The sequence below is a fragment of the Macaca nemestrina genome, chromosome 11 (genome assembly GCF_043159975.1).
Source record: "Macaca nemestrina isolate mMacNem1 chromosome 11, mMacNem.hap1, whole genome shotgun sequence".
Taxonomy (NCBI): Eukaryota; Metazoa; Chordata; class Mammalia; order Primates; family Cercopithecidae; genus Macaca; species Macaca nemestrina.
This window is the reverse complement of record NC_092135.1, coordinates 93,496,586-93,509,387: the sequence shown is the minus strand read 5'-3', so window position 1 is coordinate 93,509,387 and position 12,802 is coordinate 93,496,586. Positions and strand designations below refer to the sequence as shown.

Below are 12,802 nucleotides of genomic sequence, written 5' to 3'. Positions count from 1 at the left end.
GAAAGGGAATACTAACTATAAACTAAATTTCCAGTAGTATATAAAGTAAGACAAAAATGCCTGTCCTCCCAGAGCTGACATCTTAGTGGGGAAGACAAGGAACACAATAAATAAGTAAAATGGCGTTAATAGGTTGAGATACACGTACAGTGGAGAAAAAGTAAAGCAGGGATAGAGGATATGAAATGTTGAAGGGGAGATTTAAATTTTAGATAAGATGCCTCCTAAGCAGGAGCTAGCCATGAGGATGTCTGCAGGAAAACTATTCCGGAGGGGTAATCAGCAGGTGCCACAGCCCTGACGCAAAGTGTCCCTTGGGGAGAGTGGGAGGATTTGAAGTAAGGATAGGAAAACTGAGGAGGACAAGGGAGTGGAAATGTTCAAGGATGATGAAAAACTTTGCAAGTCAAAGAAAGAACTTTAGGACTTTTACCCTGAATGGGATGAAAAACCACAATGTGAAGCATACAAATGGGATGATGTGATCTATGACTTAAAAGGATCACTCTAGTTGAGCTGATACAGAGTTGGAAGGCAGGGCAAGGGCAGAGCAGGGAGAGCAGTTAAAAAGAGAAAGATGGTGGTGGCTTGGATGAAAATGATGAGGGTACAGGTGGTTAGGCGAAAGAGGTCTCAGGGCTTTCTGGCAAACAAGATGTGGGAGGGCAAAAAGTTGAGTCAAAGGATAACACTCAGGTTTTTTGAGCAACTAGAAGAACAGAAGTATCATCATTTCTGAGACAGAGAATTCTACAAAACAGGCTGGTCAAGGAGTAGTGCTGGCAATGTCAAGAGCTGTTCTGAACATGCCAAGTGCACAATGCCTTGTAGACATTCAAGTACACTTGGATTAGTCTGGAGTTAAAGGAAAGGCCTATACTAAAGATACGAATTTAGGAATCATCAGCCAATAAATATTTAAAGCCAGGAAATTAGATAAAATTACTTATGTCTTTTGCCAACATTTAGATGCAGGGGGAGAAGAGGAGGATCCAGTATAGAGTCTGAGAAAAGCCAGCAAGGTGGAGAAAAGGCCAGGAAATTGTGGTGTTATAGAAACCTACTGACAAAAGACTGGGCGTGATGGCACATGCCTGTCATCGCCCCTACTTGGGCGGCTGGGGCAGGAAAATCGCTGAACCCAGGAGGTGGAGGTTGTAGGGAGCTGAGATCATGCCACTACACTCCAGCCTGGGCAGCACAGCAAGACTGTCTCACAACAAATAAACAAAGAAACATAAGCCTACTGACATAAAAGCATTTCAAAGAAAAGAGAATGACCAACTGTCAAGTTCTGCTGTTATGACAAGAAAAATGAAGACTGGAAAATGACTAGTAGACTTAGCGATGCCATGGTCAATGGTTAATTTGACAAAAGCAGTTCTGGCAGAAAAGTCGGGGGAAAACCTCATTAGGTTTGGCTCAAAAACAGAGAAAAATTTAAAAATAAACAATGGGCATGGCATGATGGCTCATACCTATGATCTCAGCACTTTGGAAGGCTGAGGCTGGAGCATTGTTTGAGGCCAGGCATTCAAGACCAGCCTGGGCAAGATAGTGAGACTCCATGTCTAAAAAAAAAAAAAAAAAATTAGGCATGGTGGTGTGCACCTGTGGTCCCAGTTACTCAGGAGGTAGAGGCAGGAGGATCACTTGAACCTGGGGAGTCGAGGCTGCAATGAGCTATGATTGCACCGTTGCATTCCAGTCTGGGTAACAGAGTGAGACCCTGTCTCAAAAAATAACCCAAAACAAAACCAACCAAACAAACCAAACCAATGAAAATGTTCTAAAAGAGAGCAGCAATAGGGTGACAGCTGAAGGGGAAGTTGGAACTAAGAGAGGTCCCCAAACTTGTTAAGAAGGGAGAAGTAATATGAAGCTTATAGGCTAATAGAAATAATCCAGCAGAAGCAGGGAAATGATGTGGGAAAGAGAAAGGAGAATTTAAGGGAGTTAGCAAAAGGGGATCAGTTCTAGGGAACAGTTTGCAGGACCACCAGCTAAGAAGTTTCCTTTTGGTAACAGGAAAGAATGTAAATAGGCATAGATACAGCAAGATAAGCAGAAGTGATGATGAGAACTTGTGGATTGATGGTTTCAGTGTTCCCCATGAAATCAGAAGCAAGGTTATCAGCCGAGGGTGAGAATAGGAAATGAGATATTAAAAGTCAGCAGGGAAGATGACTATTCCTAGGTAATTTTGTAAACAAAAAGAAACAATTGTTTACATTTTCGAAACCTTCTACGATAAACAGGCATTAATTCTGTGATTAAAAATTTAGGCTGGGCTGGGTGTGGTGGCTCACACTTGTAATCCCAGCACTTTGAGAGGCTGAAGCAGGAGGAATGCTTGAGTCCAGGAGTTTGAGACCAGCCTGGTCAACACAGCAAGACCCTATCTGTATAAATAAATATATATATATATATATATATATATATACACACACACACACACACACACATATATATACACTTTTTTTTTTTTTTTTTTTTGCTGGATGTGGTGGCAGTCACGTATAGTCCTAGCTACTCAGGGGCTGAGGCAGGAGAACTGCTTGAGCCCAGGAGTTACCATGCCATTGTACTCCAGACTGGGCAACAGAGCAAGACCCTATCTTGTAAAAAGAAAAAAAAAATGGCTGCATAATTTTGAAATAAGACTGTGATGATCTTACCAGAAAAAAAAAAAGTAAACATCATATCTGGTCAAACAAACAAAAAAACCTAATTGCTAGTTCTATAAATATACAAACATATTTGGGGTATTAAAGTGGAATCAAAATAAAACAAATTGTTAGCATTTACATTGAACTTTAAGCTAAATTTAGAAATAAGAGAAATTATATAAACCCTATGGAATACATACCACTTCCTTCCAGAAGATTGGCTTACCTAACAGGAATAGTACTTCTCTCCTGTTTGCCACAAAACAAGCTCAAAAAATTAATTTTGCTAACAAAAATAAAACACTTTTACCCCAGTATTACAAAAAGTCTTCAAAGTAGTATAATAATTCTGTAATTATAACTCTACTACTAATGATTATTTAAATAGTAACATCATTTGGACAGACATTTTCAGCAACTCAACTGGTTTCCATAAAAGGAAACCTCCTACTTAAATAAATGTCTTTCCTTAAGAGATTATTTAGGATATTATGCCTTTAAAATGAGTTATATTTTTAAAAATAGTTTGGCTTCAAACCACTTCCAAGGATTTCTTTCATTTGCAGATTTAGTACCACAAAAAAAAAAAAAAAATATCTTACCATATCCACCAAGGCTACATAGAGGAACATGCCTGCAGTGACTGCAAAGATCCAAAGTGTGATGTTATTGGCATACTGACCAACAGCTGTGCCTATGAGCATGCCTATGTAAGCCATCATGGCAGACAGGAGGTTGTATACAATTGCTTGCTTTACAGTCATGCCTGCTTTAAGAAGAACTGCAAAATCACCTGCAATTAAGAAACAATGGGAATGTTTTAAAACCACAGGATTTACAACACAAATCTGAATGGAGAAAAACGACTAAAATCAGCACTAAAAAGATACACACTTTTAATAAAAATACTTTATGTGATATATAAAATATTTTACTTATGAAACCATAATGCATGCAAAAACTTGGATGAATCTCAAAGGCATAATACTGAAAGAGGACCACCCGAAAGGTTATATATCTATTCTGAAACAGACAAAACGGTAATAATAAAGAACAATTAGTGGTTACCAGGGGATGGTGGAAAGCTGACTCTAAAGGAAGAGCACAGGACAGGGGTTGTTGGGGGTGACAAAGCTACTCTGATGCTGATGGTGGCAGTGATTACAGAAATCTATATATATGTTAAAATTCAAAGAACTGTACTCACAAAAAGTCAATTCTACTGTATAACTTAAATGTAAAATTTTTACAAAAGAAAAAAACACAGTCACCGCTTTTCTTGTAACCAACAATCAAGACCTCCCTGCTTGAACTTCTACCCTTTCTTCAAAGGGAAATGGCCTAAGGAAGAACAGAGATAACAGGTGCTTTAAGTATATTTTATGCTATGGTTACATTTATTTATTTTTTTCCCCAGAAAGAAAAATTAAACTTTCATCCTGAAAATTCTAAAAATGTAGTAAGAATAAAGAGCCACTTCCTACCACTTCCTACCACTTTTCCATGATTCTACAATGATGCACATAAATGTCTGGCTGAGGCTCCGAAGAGCATCAACAATGCTGAAAACAGAGCAAATCCAGGTTCTTATTAAGCCATGCTCCAAAGTCTGTTTCTAACTGTGATGATGAAGAATGGTGACACTGGTAACTCTGAAATCATCCATAACCACAGAGCTGATGTAAGACAAAAGCTCACAGAAGGGAAAATACTGAAATGCTTTTTCTAAGGATCCTCAATGGACTCTCCTCCCGCCACCCCCTCCCTCTAAATAAGAAGAAAGGCACTTTTCTTATTCATCTGTCTAAAGCTGGAACATTATCTGCAAGCTTGACTCCTGCCTACGAAAAAAAATGAAGTTGAAACATTAGGGGAAAAAAAATATTGCTCAGAGAAGTGTCAGTAGAAGGGCAAAATGATGCTAGAGATAACAGTATTGAAGCTAATGGGTCAAAAGCAATAGCTTGTTGTTACACCTTGAAGAGGTATGAAAGGAAAAAACCCATTATTAGCTTTACTTACTATAATAATTTCGTTTCACTTACTACATGAACAAACATCTAATCAATTATTGAACACTCAGCATATGCAAGGTGCTATACAGAATACTGACTGGGTTTGTTTCTTTCCCTTAAGAAAGGATCTTAACAGCTACGTATCTAAAGATACATGATCTGTTCTTCTATACCTCTCATGGTTACAAGGTCATAGTCTACAACAAGAAGTTAACAATAAAGAAATTACTGCAAGGTATATTTCTACCTTCCAACAAATTGCTACAAAGTAAACACTGCGGCGTCATTTTGGAAAGTTAAGATAATGTACCTCAGGAGATTATTTACCAATGGTTTCTAAGTTGTAATTGTCCAGTTTTCACCTAATGCTCTTCTCCTTACATCTTTTCTCCTCTGATCCTAAATACGTTAATTCTCCTGCTGAGACCTGGATTTAATATCATCTTTTATCTCTTCTCTCTCCTGGAGTTCTGTTTAATTTTCTCCAGTCTTTCTCAGCTTTTTCTCTGTGGAAAGAGCTCCCTAACTTCCCTAACAAATTTCTTCTCCTTGTTTTCAATAAATCACACACCAACTGTGCTAGAGAGGCAATTTCATTTAGCAGGTTATATAAAACAGACTACAGAAGTGTCTTTTAGGTTACAAAATGCATTGCTTTCTTTTATAATTTAGTAATGCATTTAAAAATGAGCATTATTTAATACTCAATGAACAACGGTGTCATGGGTACAAAATAGATCAACTTTGTTGCCTTCTCTAATATTACTGGATAGCAAGATGGTTTAGTTCCTTCCTAAGTAACAACCAAACAGCATGAATTAACTAATCAAGATTCAAGGCGAACTATTTTCATTTAATACTTTTAAAAATTATGGTATAATTATACAATTATTTCATTTTTAAAAAATGTAGACTTCTATGAATTTGGACAAACACATACACCCTATAGCTATAAACACCATTAAACTCTAGAACTGTTTAATTACCCTTCCAAAATTTTGTTAGGCCACTCGCCCTTAGGCAAACAACAATCTGCTTTCTGTTCCTATGATTTTGCCTTTACCAGAACATCATCTAAATAGAAGCACACAGTATGTAGTCTTTCAAGTTTAGATTTTGTTCACTTAGAATAATGCATGTAAGACTCATTCGTGTTACTGTGTATATCAGAAAATTATTTTATTGCTCAGTAGTATTCCACAGATGAACCACAGTTTATTTATCTACATTCACCAGCAAAGAACATTTAGGTTGTTTACAGTTTTTGGTAATTACGGCAAAAGACACTGCACACATTCATAAACAGGCTTTTTGTGTCAACATAAGTTTTCGTTTCTCTTGGCCAGACACCTATTAAGTGGGGTCACTGGGCCATACAGTTAAGCATATTTCTAATTTTATAAGAAATTGCATCCCCGTCAGCAATGTATAGGAGCTCTAGCTGTTCCACATCCTAGTCAGCCCATAATTTGAAATCCAGCATCTAAAATCTCATCTGTGTACTTTCTTCAGTGAAATGTTGTTCAAGTCTTTTTGTCTATTTTATTTTGTTGGGCTGTTTGTCTTCCTGTGATTGAAGTCTTCTGTCAGGTATGTATTGTCCAAATATTTTGTCCCAGTTTGTGGCTTGCCTTTTTGTTAACTGTCTTTTGTGAAGAGTTTTTAATTTGTAAGAAGTGTATTTTATGACTATTTTCCTTAATGGTGCAAGCTCTTAGTGCTGTATCTAAGAATACTTTGCCTAACCCAAAGACACAGAGATATTCTATATTTTCTTCTATTTTTAAGAGTCTCCATTTAGATTATCTATTTTGAGTTCATTTTTTTTTCTATAGTGAGATATGGGTCAAAGGTATTTTTCTTTCTTCCTTTTTTTTTAATTGCACGTAGATGTCCAATTGTTACAGTGCCATTTGTTGAAAATACTATCCCATCCTTTCAACATGGAATTTTCTTTGTATTTCTGTTGAAAATAAATTGCCATATATATGAGGACTCTTTGCTTTGTTCCACTGATTTATGTGTCTACTCTTTCACCAATTCCAACTGTTTTGATTACCGTGGCTTTATAGTAAATCTTAAATCAACTTGGCTGCCCTTTTCCAAAATTCTACGGCTATTTAAGTTCCTTCCCCTTTCCATATAAAATTTTTAAAAAGCTTGTTCATCTCTGCAAAAAAGCCTGCTGGATTTTTTACTGAGCATTCACTGTGTCTATAGGAAAAAATTAACATCTTAACAATAGTCTTCTGGTCCCTGAACCTGGTATAGCTCTTCATTGAAGTCTCCTTTGGTTTCTTTTATTGATGATTTGTAGGTCTACACATATTGTTAGAGTTAAGCTAAATATTACACGTTTTTGATACTATTATAAAATTTTAATTTTCAACTGTTGATTGCTAGTATATAGCAATACAAATGATTTTTGTATAATTATCTTTGTATCAAGTGAATTATTTTATTTTCAAATCTATCTTGGTTGTAGTCTTATCTCAAGTTATAAATTCTCAAAGGTATCAGCATGTTTTTCCCTTTTTCCTCATTTCCCTTCTCAGTAAGAACCTGTATAAACATTTTAAAACTAAGTCAAAGGAATCCTCACAGCAGAGATTTATACTAAACATGCAAATCTATTCATCTTTTGATAAATCAATATTCTTTCCTTCCTGCTGACAAAGGATATCATTAGCACAATGAATGAGGTGTGCCTGCCAAAGCTGTTAAACTAATGAGATCCAATGCTATAGATGTTAACATCTGTTAACATCCACTATTGAGGATTTTTAAAAACGTGTATATTTTAAGGTTCTTTATTCTTGTCTTAAATAATAGTTGTATACATGTTAAAATTCTACATAAATGTATACAATGAATGTTCAATTTCCCACGGACAGTTTAACATATTATGAAAATCTCATTTTAAATTTCTATGTAATCCTTAATTTGAGAGGAAAGGAAAAATGTACAACACTATAACCTCTCTTAATTGAGTCTTAGTAATATGGCTACATATTTTTTCTTGTTCAACTTTCATTTTAGAAGCATGAGGTACATGTACAGGATTGTTAGAGGTATATTATGTGATGCTGAGGTGTGGGGGTATGATTGAATGATCACCCTGGTATACTACACAATAGTACCCAGTACCCAACAGCTAAGTTTTCTAACCCTTGCCCCATGGCTATATTTATTTATTAAAATGTTATTTCCTTGAAGTTGAAACACATTACTCAACATCAAGAAGAATGTTTGGGAAATTGTGACAGACCAAGATGTCAAAATGGAAGGTGACCCACTCATATCCCAACATCCACAAGAAGAATTCTGTATCTATCCACAGTCAAAAGCCTCTCTGTGGAGTCTCAGAATTCAGGCAGGAGTTTGTGAAACCCTCGTGGACTCCAAGACCCGGGGGCTGTTCTGAGAGTACAGATGACACCCAAGTGGTTGATCCGTCCTAAGCTCAAACCTGGAAGCGGCTGTCTTCCTCCTGCCCCCGATGGTCCCCAATATTATATCCCCTATAGATGGCCTCCTCCTACTACAGGCTTTTATGTAAATTATTCTTCAAATGCTTATACAGTTCCTTATTGAAGGAAGGTGGAAAAAAGTGAAGAGATAAGACAAAGTAGTATTGTAACTTAAATTCAGCTACATAAGTTTGGCAAACACAGAAAACAGAGTAATGACTTAATAATTCAGGCAATTTAACCCATTACCACACCAGAGAGCAAACACAAAATGAGATGTGAGTTTGCTATTTCCTCAAATGCTTTCAATTTCTTCATGTCTCTTAGCGTCAAACTCCCTGAACTATATGTTATTCTATGGTTCTAGGGATATGTTTTTACATATCACATTTCTAAACATAACTACAAAACACACGTGCAGAAACTGCAGAGAGAAAAAGGGGTAAGTGGTAAGAAGGTAACCATCATTAATCTCCAAAACAACTCATTTTCAATTATGTGTCTCAGTGAATATACCACTGGAGAAACAGCAATCTGCTCAGAAATAGAACACTAGAACTTGGAATTACTGACCAACTGAGGGTCAGTCTCCAGTGTATTGCAATGTAATTTGAAAACATGTTTTTCCTCCAAGGGTCTGAGATCAGTATGGAAATCTCAGAATCGTTTTAAGAATTCATAATAAAAAATGTAACAGGGTAAAATTAGGTTTTAGATCAAATAGATTATCCTGAAATATGACATACTATACTGCCTTTTCAACATCTTAACCTAGAAAGTGGGGAGTGGACTTCTCCCTGGCTCTATCTGCCGTGCTTCTAACTCAACCCACAGAGGAATGACTTTCCCTGTGCTTGGGAGTTCTGAGGAAGAACCGTGTATGCCCTTCTCCACATCTTGTTTCTCTCCGACTAAGAGTAGATGATCTGGTCAGAGTAGGAACACTGACCTGGTCCTATTGTACAAAAGTGCCCTTTGCTGTGCCTTAAGACAAAAACTAGGCTCCACAATCATATTCTTACTTCCTTTATTTATGGTCCCTAGACCACTTCTTAACTTGTTGATAGATACAAGGACCAGAGGCCTTTCTGTCACCTCCAGAAGAAGAAGCTGGGCCATTTCTTTACACTGTTTCTTCCCTAGTAGCCTATCCAGCTAGAGTACGGTACAGTTTATGTCAATTTAACATTAGGAAAAATGCACATTTTTCTGAAAGCCTACTCGTTTCCCTCTGGCAAAATTCAGTATACTCTGGCTTGACATTTCCTCTCACAGCAGTAGCAACATCTCAACCTCTGATTTCTGGGATAAAACAGGTAGACATCTGAGGTCTGAATGACTCACTAGGGGGTCCTGGCCCAAGCAGAGTTCTCCGCTCCAGTTTTTTACCAGAGCTCCGCATTGAGTATCAAGGGTTTACCTAGCCATTAATGTATATAATGCATTTGTCCTACACGTGGTTATCAGCCCTTGTGTGTCACGCCTTCAATGAGAAATTGCAGACAGAAAAAGAAGTGGTAAGAAGGTCACCATCCTTAATCTCCAACTTGTTCTCAATTCTGTGTCTGAGTGAATACTTCAAGGTTAGGGCAATTTGACAAAACCACATTTAAACTTGAGGTAGCCTGACACGCCATTCATCGGGTAGTGGGTAGATGAACAGGAAGGAAAGTTAGAGGCTTTTCTAGTACATTATGGAGGTATATGCATGATTATCCAAGTCTATTACTAAAAATAGTGGTTTTTTTTAGTGAAAGATTAAATATGAGGCAACATGTTACTCATATATAAAAACTGATAGCTTTGATTTGTGGAGTTAGACTAAAAGCAGTATGTGATAGACTAACAGCAGTATGTGATAGAGAAGAGTATAAGACATAGTATCTATGCATTAAAAAACTACAGTTTAAGAACTTGGGCATCTAACAAGAAAATGGGCAAAGGACCCCGAGAAAGCAAACAAAAAAATTTAGAGGAAACAGTAATCCAAGGCATGAGGTAAAAGACAGTAATGAAGTTGAAAGTTCTTAACATGATAAACTAGGAACAGAAGTATTTGAGCCAGCCATGTAGGAGAATGGTATAAACAAAGAAACAGATTCAGGCACCCACACTACACATTTGGTGAATTGCGTTTAGTTGAAATGAAAAACATGTAACAGGATGTACTGCAGGTAACACCAAAAAGGTAGGTAGAGAGAAGTGAAGGTCATTGAAAGCGTGACTCATAGCTGGGCATGGTGGCTCACACCTGTAATTCCAGCACTTTAGGAGGTTGAGGGAGGTGGATCACTTGAGCCCAGGAGTTCAAGACCAGCTTGGGCAACATGACAACACCCTATCTATCAAAAATACAAAAATTAGCTGGGCATGGTGGTGCTTGCCTGTAGTCCCAACTACTCAGGACGCTGAGGTAGGAGGATCATTTGAGCCCAGGAGGTCAAGGCTGCATTGAGCCGTGATCACGCCACTGCACTGCAGCCTAGGCAACAGAGGGAGACCCTGTTACAGGAGGAAAAAAAATGTGACTAATAAAGTCCAGCTCTATTTTATATGTCAGGAAAGTTACTGAAAGACTTTAATTATATGAAAACATCACATTTAAACAGATATATCTGGCAATGATATACTACAACAGAATAAAACCCGAGATACAAAGACTATGGAAACTGTCTAAGCAAAACACCACAAAGGCAGTGATGACTTGGTCTGGATAAAGGATAATGGGCATGAACAAGAGATAAGATTATGTGTCTGAAGTTGGCAAGGTAAATGAAACCATGCAGAATCAAGCCCCAAGGAATCAGCACCAAGTATGCACTAATATATTTTTACTGCTTTATGTAAGAAGTTACTGATTTTTCAAGAAAATCATATGGTAAGTTATATTAAAAATAAGCAAATACTACAAATCAAGACAATTATGCACAAATGACAGACATTTCATAGCCAGGTGAGTTTTCAGAAAAATTAAATTAGAAAACACATGAACAAATCCCTTGCATATTCAAAAGGTGACATTAGTATTTTTTTCTTTCAAATTAATGCCATCTCCATTTCCCTCAGATATTTTGCATGTGAATGACTATTTACATCTTAAGCTACTGTTTTCTAATTTATAAAAGAGGAAAACCCAAAGCACTACTGCATGTGGAGAGAAACTAAATTGGTAAACCAATAAATACCAACTAAAATAAAAAAGAAATGGTTTACATCCATTACCTTGGTAAAACAGAGAAAGTTAAGGCCAGGTGCAGTGGCTCACACCTGTAAACTCAGCACCTTGGGAGGCTGAGGCAGGCAGATCACTTGAGGTCAGGAGTTCAAAACCAGCCTGGCCAACATGGTGAAACCCTGTCTCTACTAAAAATACAAAAATTATGGCCGGGCACAGTGGCTCATGCCTGTAATTCCAGGACTCTGGGAGGCCGAGGCAGGCAGATCACCCGAGGTTGGGAGTTCGAGACCAGCCTGACCAACATGGAGAAACCCTGTCTCTACTAAAAATACAAAATTAGCCAGGCATGGTGGCACAAGCCTATAATCCCAGCTACTCGGGAGGCTGAGGCAGGAAAATTGCTTGAACCCGGGAGGTGGAGGTTGGGGTGAGCCAAGATCACACCATTGTACTCCATCCTGGGCAACAAGAGCAAAACTCTGTCTCAAAAAAAAAAAAAAAAAAAAAAAGAACCAGGTGTGGTGGCACACGCCTGTAGTCCCAGCTACTTGGGAGGCTGAGGCATGAGAATCACTCGAACCCGGGGGACAGTGGCTGAAGTGAGTTGAGATCATGCCACCACACTCCAGCTTGGGCAGCAGAGCAAGATTCTGTCTCAAAGAAAAAAAAAAAAAAAGAAAGTGAGTTAATGCCAAGTGTTGGGAGGGTTGTGGCAACAAGAACTTTCAGGTATCGCTGTTTGGAAATCATACTGCTTTAGCATGCATACCCTAGACCTGTCAATTCTGTTTCTGAGTATATATCTCAGAGGAGTCGACAGGTACCAAGTCTAGAGATGTTCAATGCACTACTTACTATCTGTGACAGGAGGAAATTAAAGGCCATGTGCTGTGTCCAATAGTAGGTGCTAAATACATAAAATGTGGTGAAAGCACATTTCTGAGTACTGGGCAGAAGCCATATATTAAATTAACTCATCGTAATTGGGATGGAGAGTTTTAAAACATAGTAAGAAGTAACATAAGGTAAGAAACATAGGGGATGTATAAGGAGAGGGAATCAAAGTGAGCAGAATGTAACCCATTTCTCTTGTAGAAAAAAAAAAAAGTGCAGCTCATTTCTAGCATTCATTTCTAAGGGCAAATGGGAAATGCATTCGGAAAAAAAAAGAATCAAGTCCAACATAATATATATGATTACTATAGTTGAAAGTGTATCGATAAAGAAGAAAACATTTTTTAAAATGAAAAAATAAAAATACAGGTTTTCAAAGATTACTTTTTGAGTATTCAGCTCTATCCTACCAAAATCACGTAAGAAACACATACTAGATTTTTGGGTATTAAGATTATAATATTAAAATATATAAAATGAAAAGAGAAATCATCCAACCTTCTTACTTCATAGATAAAATAAGAGCTTTGGAAATAAATGATTACTCTAAAACCTCAGTGCTGGTTAGTAACAGAG

General features: G+C 37.4%; 1 protein-coding gene across 6 annotated transcripts in view; it reads right to left on the bottom strand.

The window, feature by feature from the left end:
• Positions 1–12,802, bottom strand: part of LOC105468176 (solute carrier family 39 member 10) — a 164,543-nt gene that overhangs the window by 6,101 nt on the left and 145,640 nt on the right. For all 6 annotated transcript variants that reach the window (XM_071073107.1, XM_071073109.1, XM_071073108.1 and 3 more), the window contains one exon: positions 3,272–3,462. In XM_071073107.1, the coding sequence (XP_070929208.1) occupies positions 3,272–3,462 (191 nt within the window). The remainder of the gene's footprint in view (positions 1–3,271; positions 3,463–12,802) is intronic.